At 46.6% G+C, this 24243-nt stretch overlaps 1 protein-coding gene and 2 long non-coding RNA genes across 3 annotated transcripts; 1 reads left to right on the top strand and 2 right to left on the bottom strand.

The window, feature by feature from the left end:
* Nucleotides 1-6872: 6872 nt before the first annotated feature.
* On the top strand, nucleotides 6873-7538 carry LOC116282220 (olfactory receptor 14A2-like). Its single transcript, XM_072968863.1, has one exon. The coding sequence runs from the start codon at nucleotides 6873-6875 to the stop codon at nucleotides 7536-7538; it is 666 nt and encodes a 221-aa protein (XP_072824964.1).
* Nucleotides 7539-7867: 329 nt separating this feature from the next.
* Nucleotides 7868-9104, bottom strand: LOC140698343 (uncharacterized). The gene is made up of 2 exons (XR_012076087.1): nucleotides 8471-9104; nucleotides 7868-8048 (listed from the first exon to the last, which is right to left on the bottom strand). It is a non-coding gene; the product is annotated as an uncharacterized lncRNA (long non-coding RNA).
* Nucleotides 9105-12338: 3234 nt separating this feature from the next.
* On the bottom strand, nucleotides 12339-16832 carry LOC140698340 (uncharacterized). Its single transcript, XR_012076084.1, has 4 exons — nucleotides 16664-16832; nucleotides 16045-16177; nucleotides 13889-14053; nucleotides 12339-12417 (listed from the first exon to the last, which is right to left on the bottom strand). It is a non-coding gene; the product is annotated as an uncharacterized lncRNA (long non-coding RNA).
* Nucleotides 16833-24243: the final 7411 nt, after the last annotated feature.

Genomic DNA, 24243 nt, shown 5'->3' with positions numbered 1-24243 from the left:
CCCAGATTCTTGACTCATGGAAACCATAAGATAATAACCGTGTTGTCTTAAACCACTGAGTTCTGGAGTAATTTATTGTGCAGCAAAATATAGCTAATACATCCTGGTTTTGTATCTGGGGGAAAAAAATCAGGGTCTTACTTTACACCAAACACAAGAAGTAAATTTCAGATGGATTAAAGGGATAAATGTAATATATAAATCTTAGACACAAAAGAAACTCTAGGCTATTTTTGTAACATCCATGTGGTAATTGCTGCTTAGAAAACAGAAACAGACTCACAGACACAGAAAACGAACTTATGGTTACTTATGGCGGGGGGGGCGGGGAAGGCATGGGGAGGGATAAATGAGGAGTTTGGGATTTGCAGATACTAACTACTATATATGAATTAGATAAACAACAAGGTCCTACTGTACGGCGCAGGGAACTATATTCATTATCTTGTAATAGCCTATAATTAAAGAGAATATGAAAAAGAACGTGTGTACATATATGTATATATACACATACATATAAATGAATCACTATGCTGTACACCAGAAATAAACACAACACAAAAGAAGAAAGATGTAAAACCTAGAAAGAAAATAAACTAATACGACTACGTAAGCTGTTAAACTTTCGGATGATAAAAACTATTCTAGGGGGAGGGTACAGCTCAGTGGTAGAGTGGGTGCCTAGCATGCATGAGGTCCTGGGTTCAATCCCCAGGACCTCCGTTAAAAAAAAAAAAACCTAATTACCACCCGCCAAAATTAAATAGAAAAAAATTTTTTAAAGCTCTTCAAAAGACGAATGTTTAAGTCAACAGCCTGGGGGAAAATTGTAAAAATGATCAATATTTATAATATTAAAAATACTTACAAATCAATAAAGAAAGTCAAAAGTCCAATAGAAAACCTTTTATGCACAGGAATTTCGCAGAATGTGTACAGATGGCCATACACACGAAGAGATGATCAGCCTCTCTAGAAACTATGCAAATGAAAAGTAAAACAAAATTAAGATGATTTTTGGCCAGGAAAAGTGCATAAATTTAAAACTGATATATCCACTATTGGCAATAAAGGCAAAAAAATTTTACTCTTACACAGTTTGGTATACTTTGATAAAACTTTTTTTACTGAGTTTGCATAATTAACCAGAATTTAAAAATGCATTCCCTTCAACTGATCAATTCCACATTAGCAGAACACGAACTCTGTTCATGTGTGTAAATACAGCACATTTTGCCTCATGGCTACATACAAGATTACAAGGCAAGGGTCAATAACTTGTGTGAATATCAGCAATCGTCAATTAGCAAGTGTCGTGGAAAACCAGATCCCACTCACAAGAGCCACCAAAACTCCAAGTTAATGAGAAAAAATGGGAAGTGTGCAAAACTTGCATGAGGAAAGCTATTTTAAAAGATCTTCTGAAAGACCCATAAGATGTCTGAGAAAGGTACAAGAATGCTAAAAGCAGAATTGTTCATCTTGGCAAACAAAAAAATCCACCAGTGTAGTGATGGCTACGTTGATTTTTCATTCATAGTGTGGGATCCTCTGCAGCTGTCAAAAAGAGTGATGTATTTCCATGTGATCTTCATTTATTCAACAGGAGTATCTCAGACATGGTTCACAAAAAATGCACATTGCAGAAGAATGGTCCTTGATAGTGAACAGTACTAATAACATTCAGTAACCTTAATGATCATGGCTTTTGAGATTACCAGAACACTCTAGAAAGGTGGTAACCAGGAGGCATGGCTGATGCTTTGATTGTCAGTCTTGTTCTCAGCCACCAGGGGAGAGAAAGTCCCCAGAGGTGACCGTGGATGACTCCCCCAGGGATGAGAAAGCAACAGGCAAACAGAAGAGGCTATGGCCTGGAACCGGTGCCAGCAGAAGTCAACAAGGCTGGCCCGTCCGCAGTGCTTTCCTTTCCTGCAGCTTCTAGGTGGAGATTCATCCTGGAGCAAGGACTCCAGCTTCGAGCTTTATCACCTCACCGCCTTGGAGGAACTGGCCTTCCTTCCGCCCCGCTCGGCACCTTGAAGGGGCTTGGCCTCACCTGCTGCGCAGTGGCCAGGACGCCCAGCCGGGTAGGTCAGGCTGCTCCAAGTCTCTGAGTGGCTTTCATCTCGTATCCGAGATGATTAAGACCTGCAGTTACAGGGGCAGCCTGCCAGTTTGAACCCCAGCACTGCCACTTACTAGCTGTGTGGACCTTGGCAAATTGCTTTCCCTCTCTCTGCCTCAGTTTTACTATCTGTGAACGGAAGATGATAAAGCGGTGCCTGCCCCCTGGGGTGGTTGGGAGAATTAAGTGGGCTGTATGAAAATCACTCAGGTCGGTGTCTGGCTCCCAGGAAGCAGTATTTAAATTCTGACCATCATTCTGCTGATGTAGTACCAGGGACTCAAGGCTGAGTCAGAGAGACAGCCTCCGTGCTGTTGGCATTTGGGGGTGCAGGGCTGTCCTGGGCATTGTAGGATGTTCAGAAGCATCTCTGGTCTCTACCCACTAGATGCCAGTAGCATCTTCCCCAGTCGTGACAACCAAAATGTCCCCAGACATTGCCATGTACCCCTTGCGGGAAGGGGTGGGGGACACAGTCGTCCTTGCTTGAGAACCGCTGCTCCAGGTGAGCTCCTCGTGAGTGGAGGCACGCGGGCCAAGGCTGTGGGACTTCAGGCGGGAATGCTGCGGGTGGCTGCAGGCTTCACAAAAGGCGGTTTCTAAAGTCTCATCCAACCCCAGAAGTGATGCTTCTGTGTCCCTCATCAGCCACACTTACTTCTCACGTCGGCTGGTGGCTCAGATTCGGGATCTCTGCTCCTCTCCACTGCTTCGGATGATCATGTTTATGGTATTGTTACTTATATCCAAGAAGAGGTAGTACTTGCAGTTCCGTCAAACATAGACTCATCCATTTGGAGAAAATAAAGACACAGTTTTCTGTCCCTGGCACTTCTCTAAGAGCTATACTCATGCTAATTTCATTTAATCCTCACGACAATTCCACTTTAGGGGCGTTGTTATTCCTACATGTTAACAGATAAACCAGAGCACAGAGAGGTTAAGTAACTTGCCTAAGGTCACACAGCTAGTATGTGGCAGGGCTGGGCTGTGAACCCAGGCAGCCTCTGTCCAGCGTCTGTGCAGTAAACCACGACACAGCTCCCATCTTGGTTGTGAGTGCCAACCCTGGTGACTGGCAAATTTATTTTTTCAAGGAGGGATCCTGTCCTCAGATGAAACGTGAGCCGATAATCCACTGACAATTTAATAGAGAAACATGGAACTGGCTCCAGCTGAAGGAAAGGAGTCAGATGCCTGCCACACTGGCCCCCCACACCACCCCATGCCTTGGTGACTCCTGAGGGCTCCCTGGAAGTTTGGAAACGTCTTTGCAAGCTCTTCCGTTTGCTAGTGAGAAAGCTGGAGTAGCCAGGAGCAGTAATAATAACAGCCATCAGGGTTGGTGGTTATCATTCACATGTTGCCCACATCAGTGCATAATCTCACCTCCCCAAATGACAGTGTGCATAAATGCCACATTTCCTTTATTTAAGTGAATTTGGAAAAACATGAGTGAGACGAGAAAGGTCTGTCTAGAGAAAGCAAGATGAATTGGTCCAGTGTAAGGAATTCGATGTGATGGAGCAGCATAAAACTTGCAAGCTGTGTTCTATTGGAGACGTAATCATCTTTGATGGTAACAGATGTTGTCATGGTTCTTTTATTGATTGACTTTTTAAATTTTGTTCTTTATTGGAGTGTAGTTGATTCAGAATGTTAGTTTCTGGTGTAGAGCAAAGCAATTCAGTTATACATATACATACATTTTTTTTGATTCTTTTCCATTATAGGTTATTACAAAAAATTGAATATAGTTCTCTGTGCTATAGAGTAGGTCTTTGCTGTTTATCGGTTTTATACATAGTAGTGTGTATCTGTTAATCCCAAACTCCTAATTCATCCGTCCCCTGCCCTTTCTCCTTTGGCAACCATAGTTTGTTTCCTATGAGTCTATTTTTGGGTTGTAAATAAGATTTGTATCATTTTTTTAAGATGCCACATATAAGTGATATCATATGATATTTTTCTTTCTTGACTTATTTCACTTAGTATGATGATCTCCAGGTCCATCCATGTTGGTGCAGTGGTGTTATTTCATTCTTTTTAATGGCTGAGTAATACTCCAGTGTGTGTGTGTGTGTGTGTGTGTGTGTGTGATCTTCTTTATCCAGTTACCTCTTGGTGGTCATTTAGGTTGTTTCCGTGCCTTGGCTATTGTAAATAGTGCTGCTGTGAGCACTGGGGAGGTGGAGGTCACAGTTCTTTTGATCAGCTCTTTGTGGAACTTCCATGCACATTTCATCCTGTCCCTGAGCATCCTATGTGAAAAGTCATGTGTCTGATGCTTTCTCTGCAGACACACGTTATAATAAATCGCAGCTAGTGACTCAGCTCTGAGAACAGGAAGCAGGAGAAAGTAGCTGGGCAGGCCACACAGAGACGTCCAACTTGACCATCTTAACTATAAATAAGCAAGTAAACAAATCACAACTAGACAGCAAGGAATGTTCATCCGTTGCCCTTAGAGCCATCTCACAGGGAACCCGCGTGGTGCTCAGGGAAACGTGGTCACAGTGCTTTCCTGCCCGCCCCCGCGGGGATCTTGTGGGCGGGGTGAAGGGGAGAAATGGCATGAGCTGTGTCAGGGTGTTGCTTTTTTCCCTCTTCCTTTGTTGGGGGAAGTCGCCACTTCTCCATGAGGTTCAGGGAGAATCTGGTCATAAAAGAAAGAGGGCAGAGATGGGAGGGGAGCTGTGCCTCTGTCTGGGGCTCCTGCAACACATCACCACACACGTCGTCTCTGAGACGACACACGCTTCTCACAGTTTAGAAACCTGAAGTCTGAAATGACCTCCCAGGGCTGAAGCCAGGGTGTGGGCAGGGCTGTACGCTTTCCCTGAGGCTCCAGGGAAGACTGTTGCCTTCCCTCCCTGGGTTGGAGAGGCCCCACGTCCCTTGACTCCTGTCTCCACGCCGCCCTGATCTCCTCTTCTGTCGTCACATCTCCTCTGAGCCCCTTGCCTTCCTTTCTGACGTAACTACGTTGGTTTCACCCCGTGGCCTAGTTTGCTGGGGCTGCCATCGCCGTGTACCACAGACTGAATGGCTTGAGATACGTGTGTTCTCTCACAGCTCTGGGGGCCGGAAGTCTGAGATCAAGGTGTCAGGACAGCCGTGATCCCTCTGAAATCTGCAGGGGAATCCTTCCTTGCCTCCTCCTAGCTTCTGGTGGTTTTCCAACCACCGCTGGTGTTCCTTGGCTTGTAGCTGCACCATCTCCACCCCTGCCTCCATCTGCACGTGGCCTTTTCTCGTCTCTGTCTTCAGCTGGCTGTCTTTGTGTAAGAGCACCAGTCGTGTTGATTCAGGGCCCACCACCCCAGCATCGCCTTGTCCTAACTGGTCACATCTGCAACAACCCTGTTTCTAGGCAGGTTACATCCTGAGGTGCTGGGGGGTTGGAACTTCAGCGTGTCTTTATGGGGGGAACACAGTTCAACCCATAGCGACCCCGATAATCCAGGAGAATTTCCCCATCTTAAAAACCCCCCACTTAATCACATTTGCAAAGTCGCTTTTGTGCTGGAAGGCTACATGTCAGTGTTCAGGGGTTGCGACGTAGGTATCACGGGAGGGGTCCGTCATTCTGCTACCAGAATGAGGCGGTTTATGTCCCACAGGAGACCACCCGCCAGAGACCACCAGGGCTCAGCTGGGGGTACCAGGCTGGCGCCCACCCTCCAGGAGCTACCATTCTATAGCAATGGAAGTGAAAATGGCAGGGGGCTGATGGCATGTGAGAAAAGGAAATAGTAATACTTTCCATTCAGAAATATAAAAATATGCTTTTAGGTCTGTTTTATTACCTGGCATCCCAGGGACCATAATGGAAAGAAAAATAAGGAACACACATTTACAAAAAAAAATGGAATCATAGTAATTAATGGTCAGCTTTTCACGCAAGTTCATATGTCTGGTTTTGTTTTAAGTACGTTCCTTTCATGACCTCATGTGACCCTCAGGTTACTATATTATCTCTTTCTACAGAGAAAACAGGGGCTAGAGAGAGATTAAGGTGTTTTCCAGGGTCACACAGAATGCAAACCCAGGCTGGCTGGTGGCAAACACATTCTTAAACATTACGTCCCTACTGTGTGTCACCTCGTGTGCTGGATGGCAGGAAGTAAAGAGATGAATTAGAAGTGGTCCCTGCACTCAGAGGGCGGAGGAGCTCACTGTCTTGGGTGGGAAACAGGCCACTACAAGACCTCGGGCTGCGTACTGCAATGAAGACGATATGGAATTATGTTGTCATACGCATGGTAGGACCAAAAGTCTTAAACTGGTGCCCCCATTTGATATACACAGTGTTTTAAGTTTGAATTAACTGCCAATATATGGAAGTCAAGAGGTTTCATGTTTTAAAAAACCTGAAATTATCACTTCTTTTGAAAAACGTTAGAGAATCTGGCAATGCCTGGTTTACCAACAACAGTTGGCAAGAGCTTGGAGCAGCTGCCTCATTCGGACAGGACATCCACTTCTCCACAGTCCCCACCATCCCCTCTTCTGCTCCTCAGCTGGACTCACTAGTTGATATATCTGACCATCCTCTGTAGGCACCTGAGTCTGAGACCTCCAGGGAAGACGCACCATGCACGTGGGTTTAATGAAGAAATGTTTGAGAGCCCCCCCCGACCTCCCTCTCTCTTCCTTCCAGGGCTTTGTTGCTGCGTTGTCCTCTGCGTGCCCTTCTCCTTGAGCATCCTCTGCTGTTCAGGAGTGTTTCCAAAGGCAGAACATGACCAGTCTCTCAGCAGTACCTGTCTTCGTCCTCCGGGGCTCCTCGGAGGTCCCTGAGATGCAGCTGCTCAGCGCTGCTGTCTTCCTTCTGGTTTATCTGGCTGCGATTCTGGGGAACATCTCCATCGTGGCTGCTGTGAGCCTGGATCCCCGTCTGCACACGCCCAGGTACTTCTTCCTCAAACACCTCTCCTTGCTGGATTCTGCTCCCTGTCCAGCACCCTGCCCCGGGCCCTGGTGGGCTCTGGGCAGAGTTCCCTCCCTGCGGGTGCATCCCAACTCTTTGCTTTTGTCTGCTTTGGGTCCGCAGAGTGTTTTCTCATCACCTCCATGGCTTATGACTGCTGCCTGGCTACAGGCCTCCCTGGTGGTGCTGGCCTGGGGCAGTGGGCTTCTCTTCTCTGCCTCCCACACAGCCAACGCCTTCTCTCTCCCCTTCTGCGGCCCAAAGGTGACTGACCACGTCTGCGACATCCCTGCGCACATGGGCCTAGCCTGTGCTGAGGTGGATGCCCACGAGGTGCCAGGGTTTGCAGCCAGTGGCTGCGTCATCATGAGCTGTTTTGTCCTCACTGTCCTGTCCTACGTCCGCATCCTGGCCATGCTGGTCCAGATCCACTCGGTGGCCGGCGGAAGGCCTTCTCCACGTGGTCTTTGCACCTGACCACCGTCGTCCTGCCTTCATGCAGCCCGCAGCGCGCTACTCTCCGTGGCAAGGACGCCTGACTGCCGTCCTCCTCACACCCACCCTGAACCCGCTTATCTACAATCTGAGGAACAAGGACGTGAAGAGAGCCCTGCGGAGGCTCTATCTTCAGGTGCCGTCTGAGGACACGGAGGGACTCGGAAGTCTGCCCTCATGGGATTTGCCCTGTGGTCATGGTGGAGGCGTTAGTGTTTTTGGAGACCACCAGGAACACACTGGTGGTCCAAAAAGTTGGCAAAAAGATGATGAGCCATGCAGGAGGCCCCAGTAGATGTCTGGATAAAATGGACATGTCCAATGCGCATTTAATTTAGGCAAAGGGCACTACATGTACACGGGGAAGACAGGAAGAGGAAGAGTGAAAGATGTAAATACAGCTGGTCCTGGGTATCCGCATATTCAGCCGTATTCGCGGACTCAACCTACCATGGACTGCGTACTGTGTTTAAAATCCCTGGTTGGTTGAACCTGCGGAAGCAGAATCCATAGGTATGGAGTTACGGGACTTGAGCATCCTCGGATTTTCATACCCTGGTGGGTCCTGGAATCTCCCCCCACCCACCCGTGGGTACCAAAGTTGACTGTGGTGGGGGCGGGGGGCACCATTCCATCCAAAAGGCCACTCAGTGACCGTGTCCTGGAGTGTGAGCCCACTAGGGGGCGCTCTGCTCATCTGTCTCCACGGGCCTCCCAAAGTGACCACGTGGTTCTAGGGTTTAGTGGTACACGTTTCCCGTCTAGTATTTGTCCTGACTGCAAGTCAATGACTTAATCAGAAGCGACTTTTCCAGAAGAAAAACAGGCCATACTGGACTGGGAGAGAGGTGGTCTCCATGTGGCTCCTTCCTGAGAGAATGTCAGGGGTACTTTTTTCTTCCTGTAACGTTTACCTGACAGCACTGTGTTGGTTGGGCTTGCGGTTCAGCTGCTTCACCAGACACCAAACAACAGTGGCTTAAATAATAGGAAAGTGTTTTTTCTCTTTCCTGTAAAGGTCAGTGCTCGAAGGTGGTCCTGGGTGTCTCTTCACCAGTCTTCCTGAGACCAGATTCCTCCACCATCGCCCATGGTCTCCTTATCCACGTGGTAGGAGGTGGTCACTGGCACCTCATTCACGCTCCAGCTGCCGGAAGGAAGACGGAGGAAGCAGAGGGCAAGCAACGTGCTCTGACGGTGTGACCTGGAAGTCGTTCGCATCATCTCTGCTGGGAGCCCACTGGCTAGCGCTTAGTCACACAGCCACACTGACCTACAAGGTAGGCTGGGAAATGCTGTCTCCAGCTGGGTTGCCACGTGCCCAGATAAAACTCCAGGGAAGAAAGAAAACAGTATTTACTAATTGTTAATCACTCCTCCACATCTAACCGCGTGGTGAGCCACTATTTTTTTATTCCACCCCATGATCAGGCTTCCAATTCTTCCCGTTTTCCCAGGCCACCTGTACTAGCCACTTTTTAATTTTTATTTTTTAATTTTATTTTTATTGAAGTGTATTTGATTTACAATGTTAGTTTCAGGTGTATAGCAAAGTGATTCAGTTATACATATATGAATTTTTTTCTGATTCTTTTCCATTATAGCTTATTACTAGAAATTGAACATGCTGTACAGTAGGAACTTGTTGTTCATTTTATATATAGTAGTGCGTATTTGCTCATCCAAAACTCCTAATTCATCCCTCCCCTACCCCTCTCCTTTGGTAACCGGAGTTTGTTTTCTATGTCACTAGTCACTTTTATATACATTATCTCTATCATTCTTATAAAATACTCTTTATTTTGCAGGTAAAGAAAATAAAATTCAAATAGGCAATTTACCCAAAGTTAAGAGGGTTGAGAAAGGATCCAGTATTTTTGCTGTAGAACCACTTGGTGTTCTACTTTGTAATGATACAGGTTGGATTGTATTTCTTTAGGACTTTAAAACATCTTACGTTGTTGAGACATTTCTTAGGGAATTTTTAGGCGTGGGTTGCAGTGCTACCAACATATCCTTGAGGGTTGAACAGCCCTCCCTTACTTGAGACCAACAGCCTCTTGATCGAATGCATAATCCTTAGGAAAGACATAAATTGGCCAAAAAGAGAGTAAAGAGACATGTGACCTCAACAGATTACTGGGTAAGAAGTTGTGATATGTATATCTCATATATACAATGGAATATATGTGTATGTGTCTCTGTACACACACACACACACACACACACACACACACACACACACACACACAATGGAGAACTACTCAGCCATAAAAAAGAATAAAATAATGCCACTTGCAGCAACATGGATGGACCTGGAGATTGTCATACTAAGTGAAGTAAGCCAGAAGGAGAAAGAAAAATACCATGATATCACTTATGTGGAATCTAAAAAGAGAAAAAGACACAAATGAACTTATATACAAGGCAGAGACAGACTAATACACATAGGAAACAAATTTATGGTTACTGGGGGGAAGGGGTGTAAGGAGGGACAAATTGGGAGTTCTGGATTAGCAGATACAAACTATATATAAAAAAGATAAACAACGTCCTACTGTACAGCACAGAGAACTATATTCAACATCTTGTAATGGCCTATAATGAAAAAGAATATGAAAAGGAATATATATATATATGATATATAAATCACCATGCTGTACAATAGAAGCTGACACAACATTGTACATCAACTATATTTCAATTTAAAAAAAAGGCATGTGATCAGCCAGCCAGATCAAACCCTTGTGATCATGGGGGTGTGACAGAGACACACCAATGAATCACATCCTGGTCTGAGGGAGAAAACACGCAGGTGCTTGGTGTACCCCCAGATCCCTGAGCGGCCAGCTCCCTGTCAGCTCCAAGGTTCCTCCTCAGAAGGCCCTTCCTTGGCCCTCTCATCCAAAGCAGATGCCCTCCAGGTGACTTGCAAGCCCCTCATCCTGTTTTATTATCCCCATTGCATTTATCATCCTGACATAGGAAAATAGGGTGAGAGGGGAAGGCCATGTCACAGGTCCCAGGTGAGTCCCTGGGGTGCACCTCATCACGTGAGGGTCCTTGGCTTCATTTAGGAAAAATTCAAGAGTGAGCCATAGTTGAGTAAAAGTTGATTTATTCAGAGAGATGCACACTCCATAGACGGAGTGCACGATGTCTTAGAAGGTAAGAGGAAAACCACAAGGTAAGGGGTTGTTAGTCTTTATGGGCTCGGTAACCCCATACGCTAACAGGGGCTCTCCCTGACGGGCACTGTTTGGAGCTGAGAAACATCCGAAGCTACGCCCCACATTCAGTGTCGCTCGGGGGTGAGGGGATTCTCTCTCAGGAGCCTGGCCGCTGTGGAGGCCTCCACCTGGGAGTGGAAGTGGGATTTTAGGGCTACACCTCATCTGAGCTTCTGTCTGTGGGACCATGTTTCGTGTGTGTGGCCTCACCTGGGGCCGAGCACTAGTTGGGGTTTTTCCCTTTCTAGCCTTGGTCTTTCATCCCTTTATCTGACAAGGCACTGGCTGGGAGTCTCCCCTTTGGGCCAGGGAACTGTGACCCTGAGAGGCTGTTTTGAATTATGGTTTGCTTGGTATTTGGTAACATCGGCCGTGAATAATTAAGTGCGGATGACCAGAGCTCTGTTCCATTTTATGGTCTCCCTAAGGTATATTTTGCAAAACTGGGAGATCTTCAGCTATGCTCCCATAAATGAATGAAAATGGTATTTTATTTTATAGTAACTGTAATTGAAGTATAGTTGGTTTACAATATATCAGTTTCTGACATGCAGCATAATGTTTCAGTCATACATATATGTGCATATATTCCTTTTAATATTTTTCACTATAGGTTACTACAGGGTATTGAATATAGTTCCCTGTGCCGTACAGTAGGACCTTGTTGTTTATCTATTTCATATATAGTAGTTAGTATCTGCAAATCCCAAACTCCCAATTTATCCCTCCACCTTTCCCTTTTCCCCCTGGTAACCACAAGTTTGTTTTCTATGGCTGAGCCTGTTTCTGTTTCGTAAGTAAGTTCACTTGTCTCAAAAGATTCCACATATAAGTGATATCATATGGTATTTTTCTCTTTCTGCCTTACTTGACTTACAGTGATGATCTCCAGATCCATCTATGTTGCTGCAAATGGCATTATGCCATTCTTTTTTATGGGTGAGTAGTTGTGTGTGCACGTGCGCGTGTGTGTGTATACCACAACTTTTTTATCCAGTCAGAAAACTTTTGTAACACTGTGTGGCCTCAGGCCTCCCTGAGATCTGGAGAATGGTCCCTAATGGCTCTGCTGTTACACCAAAGTGGGCCTTCTGCAGTTGCTCAGGATTTTGGGGGTGTGTGTGTAAGTGTCGTGGTACCTGAGGCCACACCCTGTTCTCTCTTCCTGGTTTTGCTGAAACTGAGGCATGTGAATCTGAGAAAATGGTGTGTTACTATGTATTACTATTATTTCTTTAAACTGAAGGGGATATTTGGAAACTGGAAAAAAAAAAAACCCAAAGTAGCCAAGATGATTAGGTTTTATAAAAGGGGAGCATTTAGCTTCCTGTGCCTTTGAGATGTAGATGGTCTACCTGGGCTCTCAGGGGAAAGATAAAAAAAGAGGCTGTTTTAACTCGTGAAAAAACTGTGAGATCTCTGCTTCTGTCTTTATGTAAGAAATTAACTTGTAAATGAGCTCTATTTGACTTAAAAGTAAGTGCTTACAAATTAAACACTTCTAAGTATACAGACAGAACAGATTCCAGGTTCGCTAGCTTAAGCTCCTTGGTATAATCAATACAGATGTGGCTTTTATTGTACCTAAGTTTACCGAAGTCAGTGAGTTCATGTTGTTTCTGTTGCAGAGTCTGTCAGCAGAAAGAGAAAAAAGGTAACTTGGTGATGAAATTCTTACAAGTGAGCTTAAATGAGATCAGAGCTTACTGGGTGAACTCTTCAGAAATAACTGGTTTAGGCCTGTTCACTTAAAAATGATCTCAAGATAGTCTGTGACTTAAAACTTTAGAGTTGTGCTAAGTTAAAGTAAATGATGGCAGTTTGTTGAACAGCTGAAAAGCTAGGTCATTCCCAAAGATACTGAAATATTCACTACATGTAAGATTTTTAAGAATTAAGGATTATAATTTAAATATTAATTGAAGCTATTAAAAATAATGAAAACATTTCAGTATGCAGTAGGAAAGTAGGATATATGTTCTGAGTAAGAAAAGATCTGAGGAATGGAATTGCATTTTGTTAAGGGAAAGGGGAGTGGTCTGGTCCCAGAGCTGGTTATTTCTAGATGGGGAAAAAAATAAAGAACTACTGCGGATACAGAAAGTTGTGGAAAGTTTGTAGAAAGGGAGCCCTAACAAAGGAGTTCTGTGCTGAGATTAAACTTAATTAGGTAAATGATTTTGTTATTAAAAGTGGGCTGGTACAGGACTAGAGCTGGTGCCTCTCTGTTAAAGAGAACGTTTACTTCTGATAACAGGCTGTGTGAACATTTTTGATATTTTTGACAAACTATCAAATTCTAATTAAATTTATTTTGACTTCAGCTGACTTTGGGGTGCTTCAGAAGGCCCCTGAGACATCTCAGAGAAAAATATTATAGTATCTAGGACTGGCTGGTATGCTGAATTACACAGGGAGCACTGTCAACCAAATCATAAGCCCCCTTGGATTATACAGTTCAGACAAGTGTTAGTATGGACACTCTAGAAATCATACAAAGTTTCTGAAATTCAGAGATGTTCTGGTAAAATGCTATTAGTCATACTTCCACGTATCTTAAAATGTTGTGGGTCACAGCAACTTGAGGACTTTTTTTTGTCAAAAACATTATAATTAGATCTTTTACCTTTGCCTGTTTGGGTCTTTTATCATTTATAGACAGTTAAACTAATGCTCTGCAGAACTGCTTCAAGAAGATTCATCAAAAGGACTTTTGGACAAGTATGGGTTTCTTTGAAATCATACTGCTGAGCTCAGTAAGATATTTAGGAAGTCTAATGAAAATTCTGATTTCATGAAACTGTTAGTAAAAGGGATTGACTGCATAGGATTGAGTGAACTGATGAATAATTACAATTTTTTTGGTTGTTTGAAGTATTACTGGCTTTTAATCTGTTTTCTAATTGAACTGTTTATCAAACGTTTGTCTCCCTATTAATGTTGCTCCAGTGTTTAGGATAGAAAAAGAATTCTCTAATGGAGCTGTCACAGAGTATAACTAACTACTCATGACGTGTAACAATGCTGTTTAAGTCTGCTTGTGTAACAGCTGGCGTAAGTGATGAAGTGTATGGGCTGTAAAGTGCTTCCCTGTTAACATACCTCTGAGCCTGTTCACCATATCTGATCAGTTCCCCCAACGTGACTGACTAGGCAAATATAAAGGAGGCCTAGCACCGAGGGACATGCTCTAAGCCTGGGACAGAAGCCACCACGTCAGCATCCAGGGACAGGTAATTCGATCATCAGTGCTTTCTACTGAAAGATCTGTAATCCAAGGGGGAAACATGGAAAAACCTGCATATACTGAGCCCCTTCACCCCACCCCCATGGCCATCATCCTCTGGCTTAGACCATCACGCAGCCTCCTCGCCTTTACTGCCACCCTCCCCAGCCCACCTCCATCCAGCAGCCACGGGACCTCCGAGCTGCAGCCCTCCGAGGCCCTTTCCTGCCTTGGGCTCTCTGTGCTCAGAACCCTTCTGTAGCCTCCTCTTCTGCGTCTTGTATCCCGAGCTGTGCTGTGTTGGCTTCACCCATTTTTTCTTTCCCCTGTCTCAGGGCCTTTGCACTGGCTTTCCTCAGCCTAGAATTCCTTCCTCAAATTGGAGTGTAACTGTGTGTTCATATATGGCCTCACTCACAATGCCATCTGTTTGGAGAGACCGTTCCCGGCCACTTCCCTAAGTAGCATCACCCCTTCTCCTCTCTCACACCCATTTTATTGCCTCCGGATTTATTTATCATTTTTGGAAATTGTATCACTTTGCAGGTCTGAGACAAGGACTTGGGGACCAGCAATAGTTTATTCTGGGGAGGGTGGAGTCTGGGATCCAGGAAGCAGTGCGTCGGTGCACCTGGCTCTCAACTACAACTCCCAGAGTGCTGAGCGCCCAGGCACCTCGAGCGCACGTCTGCTTCCAGCTCAGGCTGGAGATCTACACATCCTTGTGTGGAAGCCAGGCGGCTTTGCAGGTGAGTGAGAGTGAACGGGTGTGTCTGCGTACATGAGCAGTGTGCGTGGCGGGTAAGCACGTCTGTGTTGGGGAGTGGGATGTTATCAGTGTGCGTGAGTAGCAAAATGTGACTGAGCCAGCGTGTGCACTGGTGTGTGCAAGTGAGCGTATGCAGCTCTTCACATGGGTGAATGTGTGTACGGGCGTGTGTGAGGGCATGTGATGCGTCTGAGGATGTGTCTGTTCTACTGAGGGATGCGTTTAGGTGAACCAGTATGCGTGTGTGAGTCCGCGAGCTTGTGAGTGTGCGTGTGGGCTGTTCGTGGGGCTGCACGAGTGGGAGGTGTGTGTCCTGCTCCGTTGCCACGTCTGCATTCCTCTGCAGGCGTCTAGCTGAGTGTGCCACTGCCCAGCTGCCCTAAGCTTTAAGGGTGCCTGTGGGGTTTACTTGTGCTTAGTGTGTGTGTGCGTGCACGTGCTCACGGCTGCAGGTGTAGGGAGCGGTGTGACACGAGGGCTTAGATGCTACTGTGTGTGTGTGCTGACGGGGACCTGCGTGCCACCTGGCCCTGGGTGTGTGTCCAGTTGCTGACAGGGCCTGGCCACGTGCGCTTGAGTCTGTATCGGTGCGCGTGTCTGGTGAGGCTCTGGATGTCGTTTGGTCGAGGGTTTTGTCAGTGCTGGTGTGTGGGTGGTGACTGCACTGGTCCCGAGGGCGTGGGGGTCATGTCTGAGGCCAGCGACCAGTCCAAACGGGAGGCTGTGGACAAGCTGGTTAAGAGCATGACTCAGCTCACTAGAACCAAGTGCCAGGAGTGGGGTACTGTTCTCTCTTCTTCACCGCTGCCCCTCTAGCACCTAGAATTGTGCCAGGTACCCAGTGGGTGCTTAATAAGTGCTTGCAGCATGAACTGGGACCCTGCTCCCCCCTCTGCTCTTCCTAGTGGTGTGTTTCAGCTCTCTGCTGGGCTTCGAGTGCTGGCTGGTGAGTGACAGCCCCTCCCGCACACGCTGTCACGAGTGCACGCAGAGGGCTTAGAGCCGGCTCTCCCTGCGGGGACTGCGGTCTGCGTGTGTCCTCTCTCCGGTGCCTCAAGGTCCTCTGTGGGTGCCAATGTCTGGTTTTCTGCCTCTGGGTCCGGTCTTGCTTGTGTCTGGACTCACAGCTCTGGGGTCAGCAGTCTGGGTCCCGACACCAGCCCCAGCCCTTTCTAGCTTTACGGCCTTGGGCACATTATGTCTCTGGGCCAGTGTCCCTCTCTGTGAAATAGGGACAGAGTTCTTACCTCATGGCGTACTTACAAGGTCAAATAAGGCAGCTGTGACCATAGCCCCAGGATGGCCATGGAGGGAACCGGCCGGAGGCTGGAGGTCAGAAGTGAGAGCCAGCAGAGCTCCAGGTCTGCCAAAGCAAGGAAGGTCAGCGGTGGGCAGACTGCAAAGCAGAAGAGGCCAAGCCCCAGTTACCAGGAGGCCGGGCTCTGGATGTGGTGACACCGTGGCGGAGAGGCTGGTCATGTGCCCGAGACACAGGACCCGGAGACTTCCTGACGGCCTCCTGTTGGTCCTTATACTGGCTGGAGGCCTCTCTGCTGGGAAGGCTCCGACTCTCCCTGTGAAGCCGCATTTGCTAAGCCCTCGTGGGTGATTTTTGGGGCGTCAGTATACAGTTGCAGTCATGTGAGCTGTATGTCAGTGTGACTTATGCAAGAGCGCGAGAGCTGGGAGAGTGACTTGCGTGAAATTGTGTAATTTTGCAGTTTTCTTCCCGATTACGTGTCTGTGACTGAATGCCAGTTTGCGGTGGGGGGTACTTTATTTTGTGGGTTTGTGTGTGACTGAGTGGGAGTGTGTGTGACAAGCAGCGATGAGTGATCTGGCGTGTTTCTGTGCGATGGAGTGTAAGGTGGGAGAGGGTTACCTGGTGGGTGACTTGGGGTGGCTGTTGTGACTGTCATGTAAGGCTGGGCGTCTGTGTGGGAGGAGCTCACTAGTACTGCCTGAGGAAGGGCGTGGGATGTGTGTGGCGGCAGGGGTGGGGTCCGATTATGACAAATGTGTCTAAACCAAGTGGTCACACTTTGGTGAGTCTGTGGCTAAGGTGTCACTGTCCCCCTGGTGAGGCACCCTGTGAAGGACGGCGCGTGGGGCCTGTTCTTTCTCTGAGGCCACACTGGGTTACTGAAGGCTCGTTTTGTGCCAAGGTGCGGCTGGGGTGGGTGAGGAAGGGGTGCCCCCCTGCCCACGTGACACAGCTGACTGCCCTCGCGTCCGTGCTCTGCACCCCGGTTTCCGCCACACCCTGTGGTCAGGCGCACTACCAGCACTCTCCGTATTACACACAGTGCGCTCTCATACTCTTTCAAATCCATTCTATTTCAGGTTTAAAACTTCTTGTCACAACTCACTGAAGCAGAGGTCTCACCTGGGGGTGACACGAGGCAGTATCTGAAGCCATTCCTGGCTGTCACGGTCAGGAGGGTGCTGCTGACACCTGGCGGAGAGGGGCCAGGGATCCTGCTCAACGGCCCACCACGTCCAGGTCAGTCCCCACAACACACACACTTACCTGGCTCAGAAGTCAGCAGGACCAACACTGAGAAATTCGGCTGACTCTAAATTAGTTTTGTTTGATGAGTCATTGATGAGCCCCAACTGCCTAAAATTAGATGTCCATGTGATCCGACCCCCGACCCAGACCCAGTGAGGTGGTGAGGGCTCCCTCAGCCCATCCTGGGCCCGAGTATCCTGATCAGTCCAAGTGCTCATCCTCCCGGATGAGCTGGATTCAGCCTTGACACGTTCCTTCCCTCTGCGGGTCACCCCGCTTCCCTGGATTTGAGAGTCTGTGCATACCTCTCCCTTTCCCAGCCTGGCCCCGATGTCCACCTTCACTGGAGAGTCGGTGTATCAGCCATGCTGTCTAGAGAAACAGAACATTAGTGAGATTTAAGAAGTGGCTCCTGCATCTGTGGGTTTGGCAAGTCCAAAATTTGCAAGGCTGCAAACCAAGGTGGGTGTTGATGCTGCCGTCCTAAGGCGGACTCTTCTCTGGGAAACCTCTTTTAGTTTGTAAGGTCCTTCAACGGTTGAGTGAGGCCCACCCACGTTATCGAGGATGACCACCTTTACTTAGAGTCAACGGGCTGTAAATGCTCCCCCCATCTATAGAGTGTACCTCCACAGCAGGACCCAGACCAGTACCTGACGGCCTGGCCAGGCTGATGTGTAAGACCGGCCATCACAACCGGTAATACAGCAGCCACGTCTTACTCTCAGTGTCTCGTCTCACATCTTACGGGAACCTGTATTTTGGAAAACTTTTTCAGGCTGGGATGCCGGATCTGACAACAGGACATCTTCCAAGCACAACGTCTCTGAAAGCTAGGCCCCAAAAGGCTCTTGAGACATGGAATTCATAAAGGCCGGCAGAATGGACAGCCTCCCCGAGAGAGCAATCGCAGCGCGAGCTGTGCGCAGCGGCAGAGGGGAGGCTTGGGCCATCCCAAGTGTGGGAGAGCCTTCAGCTCCGGCTCCTTCCTCGCTCAGCACCGGCGAATCCACTCGGGAGGGACCCTGTGAATGCAGTGAGTGTGCGAGGACCGTCAGCCAGAGGGCGAACCTTACTCAGCACCAGAGAGAAACCAGAGTGTGAGGACTGTGCCAGAGCTTTTGGGCAGGGCCCCTCCCTCCGGGAGCAAGGCCACGTCCCCACAGTGAATGGGAACCTTCAGCAAATGCTCAGCCCGCCTCTCCCATCAGAACATCCACACTGGCGAGCAGCCCCGTCAGTGTAACGAGTGTGGGAAGGCCGCCCGCAGCTGGTCTTCAGTCAGCACCAGAGCACGCGCGCTGGGGAGACCCTGTGAAGGCAGTGAGTGCGCGAGGGCCTTCCGCTGGGCCTCCCCCCTTCCTCTCCACCAGAGAACTCATACAGGCGAGAACACCTACAAGTGCCCAACTATGGAAAGCCCTTCCCGTACGGGTCCTCCCTCACCGAGCACCAGAAAACCCACCCAGGAGAGAAACGCTACAAGTGCGGAGACGGCGAAACGTCTTCAGCTACAGCTCCTCTCGGCCTCGGGAGGATCCCTGTACACGTAAGGCGTGGGGGGCCACCTTCAGGCACTGCTCTTTCCTGCCCAGGCACCAAGAGGACCCACTGCATCAAGACAGCTGACTGTAAGACTGTCTGAAAGCCTTGAGTCGTGGTTCATCTAAAATGTACATCAGAGGTGCCACACCAGGGGGAAGTGCTACAGATACAGTGATTTGGTGGCAACTTCCAATGCTTCTTACTGAAATGTGTGCATGGAACCTTCAGATTTCATTCAGCCCTCCAGATGCCTAAGACATCACACTGTACATTACTCATGGGGATATGGGTTGGGGGTCCGCAAACCACCCCCAGGTTCAGTGACCCACTGGAAGGACTCTGAGAACGCAGCATAGTCACACCCATGGCTAAGACTTACCACGGTGAAAGGATTCACTACACAACCAGCAATGGGAGAAGGTGCACGATGGAGTCTGGAGGAGACGAGGTGTGAGCTTCCAGAGTTCTCTCCACAGGAAGTTGCTCCGGACACGCTTAATTCCTCCAGCGAGATGTGGCAGCACTTCCCTGCCTCCTCCTTCAACCTGTGGAGCTCTTTCCTGACCTCAGGGCCTTTGCTTGTGCTGCACCCGCTGTCCAGAACAGCTCCTCCCCGTGTTCCAGGGCTGACTTCTCACCCTGTGGTCTTGACTCGAAGGCCACCTCCTCAGAGAGCCCTGTTTGGACTCCCCAGTCTAAGCTCAGCCCTCCCAGGATCACTGCCTGTGCCGCGCACCTGGTTTTCTTTCCCTCTGTAGTATGTACCACCTTGTTTTGTCTTTTTATTACACACTGAAGTTTGAGAAGTACTAGTGTCAGGAAAGAGTCGATTCAGATGGAGGCCTTCAGGTCAAGCATACCTCTCCAGCTCAGCCTCAGGCCCCACTCACCTTTGGACAAAGGGCCTGGTCCCTGCAGGCACTCCGGTTTTCAACCCTTGCCTTAAGCTAGTGTTTCTGAAACTTTAGCTTTCAACACAGCCCCCGGAGGGCTTGTTAAAACCCCCAGTGATCAGGAGGTCTGAGAGCGCCTTTCTAGCACTTTCCCTTGTGTATGAGTTTCTTATGACTGCTCTGACAAATTACCACAAACTGGGAGCCTTAAAACAACAGAAATGTCTCTCACTGTTTGAGGCCAGAAATCTGAAATCAAGGCGTCAGCGGGGGTGCACTCCAGCTGCAGGCTTTAGGGGAGGAGGGCTCCTTCTTGGCCTCTCCAGCTCCTGGCGGCTGCTGGCGTTGCTTGCCTGGTGGACGAGTCATCAGTCTTCAAATCCTGTGTGTCAGACTGCCCTCTGCCTCCCTCTTGGAAGGACACATCTTTTGGCATTTAGGGCCCATCCAGACAGTCCAGGATAACCTCTCTACCTTGAGATCCTTAGTCACGTCTGAGAAGACCCTTTTCCAAATAAGGTAACATCTAGTTTCCAGCAGTAGGACCTGAACCCTTAGGGGGCCACCCTTGGCCTACTATACCATCTAATGGGGAGCTGCTCTGGTCCCAGTGAGTCACAGTGTGGCCTGCGAGTCACAAGGGCCGGGCCTGGACTCAGTCCTGACACCACCGATTTCTAGTTGCATGCTCTTGAGCAAACTGCTGCGTCTCCCAACCTGTTTCCTCTCAATCCCCACCTAGTCGGGGCATGGGGATTAGAAACCATGTAAGCACCTAGCATAGGATCTGACCCATAGTAATTCTGATGCCTCCAAGTGGGCCTGTGGGCCAGACATAAAATACCAGCAGATGGCATACAAAACTGAGCATTCCAGCCTCTACTGAAAAATCTAAAGCTCTGGTAACAGTAGGTCCTTCGGTTACAGCTATTTCCCCCCTTCACTACATTCCGCATTCCACCTACCTGGCTCCCTCAGGTGGCTGGGTTTGCATCCTACAGATTCTTCGCAGCTCAGGTCTTTTCTTCTCTATTCCAAACCGGTCTTTTTACCTGAAAGGCTGAAGCAGTCAGATGCCATGGCAGAGGGTCCCACCTGGAGGAGACCTGCTGCTCAGATGGCCTGGACCGAGAGTGGGAGGAGATTCAGTGCTGAGGCCCAGGGTGGGGGCATGGCCGACCCCCGTGAGCTATATTCACAAGCAGGTGTGGGTGTGGACGCATATACTCACCACACTGCTGTGTGTCTCTGCATTTTCCTTCAGGGTATCCATGGCCTCCAACTACTTTTGGAAGCCTGGGGTCTTGTTGGCTTAAATGCATACAGGGGGGCAACGGTGAAGTAACCCCATTTCCTGGGATGCTGGATTTTTGAGAACTATAACCAAAAAAATCCCTACACAAAGAAACCTACAACTGCAACAGTATGTAGGAATAACTAAGGAACACTGATGAGAAGAAAACCACAAAACCTTACCGGCTGATAAAAATGCTTGAATATATAAAAGGAAAATACATTCCTAGATGCTAAGATTAAACTTAACAATGTTAATTCTCTCTAATTCCTAAGTTCACGTCAATAATTATTAAAAGGCTGTTTTTAATTGGTAAACAAATTTTCATCTAGAAGAATAACAATTATTTCATACACTTCTTAAAGGCACAATGAATTCTGGTTTTTGAAGTGAAAAAAAGTGAATAAAGGGCTGCAAATGGCAAAACATCCTTTTTTATAGGTGAGTTGTAGTCCATTACATATATATATATATATACACACACACACACACACATATATATGCTACAGCTTTATCATCTATTCAACTGTTGATGTGCACTGAGGATGCTTCCATATCTTGGCAATTATAAGCAATTTTGCTGTTACATACAGCCTGCTATTATCTTTTTGAGTTAATTCTTATTTTGTGGATGGCTTTTTCCTTTGATAACTACATAAGTTTAAAAAGCTAAAGCTTTAAACGTTCTTAGAAACAATGAACAAGTACATATATGTAAATTAAAAAATATATGTGTGGTAAAAAAAATTATCTATCAAGCCATGAAAGACATGGAAGAAACTTAAAAGGCTACAAACTGTACAATTCCAACCAAATGACATTCTGGAAAAGGCACAGCTAGAGAAACAAAAAGATCATGGTTTCCAGGGGCCTGGGGAGAGGGAGGGAGGGAGGAATGAATAGACACGGCACAAAAGGGATTTTTAGGGCAATGAAATTACTCTGTATGATACTATAGTGGTGGCTACACGTCATTATGAATTTGTTAGAACCCATAGAATGTACAATATCAAGAGTGAACCTTAATGTAAACTACAGACTTTGGTTGATAATAATGTGCCCATGTTGGTAAATCAATTGTACCAAAATATGCCACACTGATGAGGGATGTTGAGTGTAGGGGAGTATATGTGTGGGTGGGGAGGGCTATGTGTGAACTCTATTTTCTGCTCAGTTCTGTTATGAACCTGAAACTGCTCTAAAAGAATAAAGTCCATTAAAAAAAAATACCACAAATTCTCTAGGAATCAATTTAACAAAGCATGCTCAAGGTATTTATAGAACTTTACAATTCTACTAAGGGATATAAAATAAAATCTGAACAAACTAAAAGATAAAAAAAGGCAAAATAATGGAAAACTCATAATGCTATAAAAATTTAAAACTACAGATCTAGGATAAAATAGGGCAACAAGACAGTGAAAGTGAATGATCTGGATACAGAGCCTACTATGAAATAATATGTTATGACTGTATGTATCACTTATTAAAGTTAATGTTGGGGATTTAACAGTGGGGAGTAATTTTTATCCTATTCTGTAATACATCAAAGTAACTACAAGATTAGTTAAAAACGATAAAACACTAATGAAGGAAATTACAGATGATTTCACTAAATAGAAAGATAGCCCATGTTCTTGGATTAGAAGAATTACATGTTAAAATGGCCACACTACCCAAAACAATCTACAGATTCAATGCGATCCCTATCAAATTACCTAGGACATTTTTCACAGAACTAGAACAAATGTCCTAAAATTTATATGGAATCACAAAAGACCCAGAATTGCCAAAGCAATACTGAAGAAAAAGAACGAAGCTGGAGGAATACCCCTCCCAGACTTCAGACAATACTACAGAACTACAGTAATCAAAACAGTGTGATATTGGCACAAAACAGGGATACGGATCAATGGAGCAGATCAGAGAGCCCAGAAATAAACTCACACACCTACAGTCAATTAATCTTTGAGAAAGGAGGTAAGAATACACCATGGAGGAAAGACAGTCTCTTTGGCACATGGTGTTGGAAAAGCTGGACAGCAACATGTAAATCAATGAAGCTAGAACACTCCCTCACACCATACACAAAAATAAACTCAAAATGGCTTAAATATTTAAGCAAGACAAGACACCATAAATCTAGTTAAGAACATAGGCAAAACATTCTCTGATAGAAATTGTAGCAGTGTCCTCCTAGGTCAGTCTACCAAGGCAATAGAAATAAAAGCAAAAATAAACAAATGAGACCTAATTAAACACATAAGCTTTTGCAAAGAAAAGGAAACCATAAGCAAAATGAACAGACAACCTATGGACTGGGAGAAAATGTTTGCAAATGATGCAACTGACAGGGGCTTAATTTCCAGAATATACAAACAGCTCATACAACTCGGTAACAAAAATACAAACAACCTAATCAAAAAAACAGGCAGAAGATCTAAGCAGACATTTCTCCAATGAAGACACATAGATGGCCAACAGGCACATGAAAAGATGCTCAATATTGCTAATTATCAGAGAAATGCAAATCAAACTATAATGAAGGATCACCTCACACCAGTCAGAATGGCCATCACTCGAAAGTCCATGAATGATAAATGCTGGAGAGGGTGTGCAGAAAAGATGGGAATGTAGCTTGGTGCAGCCGTTATGGAAAACAGTATGGAAATTTCTTAAAAAAGTAAAAACAGACTTACCGTATGATCCAGCAATCCCACTCCTGGGCATATATCTGGAGAAAAATATAATTCAAAAAGACACCTGCACCCCAATGTTCATAGCAACACTATTCACAAATAGCCAAGACATGGAGACAGCCTAAATGCCCACTGACAGAGGACTGGATAAAGAAGCTGGGGGTGTATTCATACAATGGAGTACTGCTCAACATAAAAAAGAATAAAGTGCCATCTGCAGCAACATGGATGGACCTGGAGATCATCATTCTAAGTGAAGCCAGAATGAGAAAGACAAATACCATATATCACTCATATGTGGAATCTTAAAAAAAAAAAAAAAAGGACACTACGAACTCATCTACAAAACAGAAACAGACCTGCAGACATAGTAAACAATCTTATGGTTACTGGGGAAAGGGCGTGGGAAGGGATAAATTTGGGAGTTTGATATTTACAAATGTTAACCTCTATATATAAAAATAGATTTTAAAAAAAGTTTCTGCTGTATAGCACAGGGAACTATGTTCAATACCTTGT

The sequence above is a fragment of the Vicugna pacos genome, chromosome 9, assembly GCF_048564905.1.
Source record: "Vicugna pacos chromosome 9, VicPac4, whole genome shotgun sequence".
Lineage (NCBI taxonomy): Eukaryota > Metazoa > Chordata > Mammalia > Artiodactyla > Camelidae > Vicugna > Vicugna pacos.
The sequence above is the reverse complement of the archived record's forward strand: the minus strand, read 5'-3'. Positions and strand labels throughout refer to the sequence as shown.

Coding starts and splice junctions, on each gene's coding strand:
- LOC116282220 (XM_072968863.1), top strand. CDS start 6,873: ATGACCAGTCTCTCAGCAGTACCTGTCTTCGTCCTCCGGGGCTCCTCG.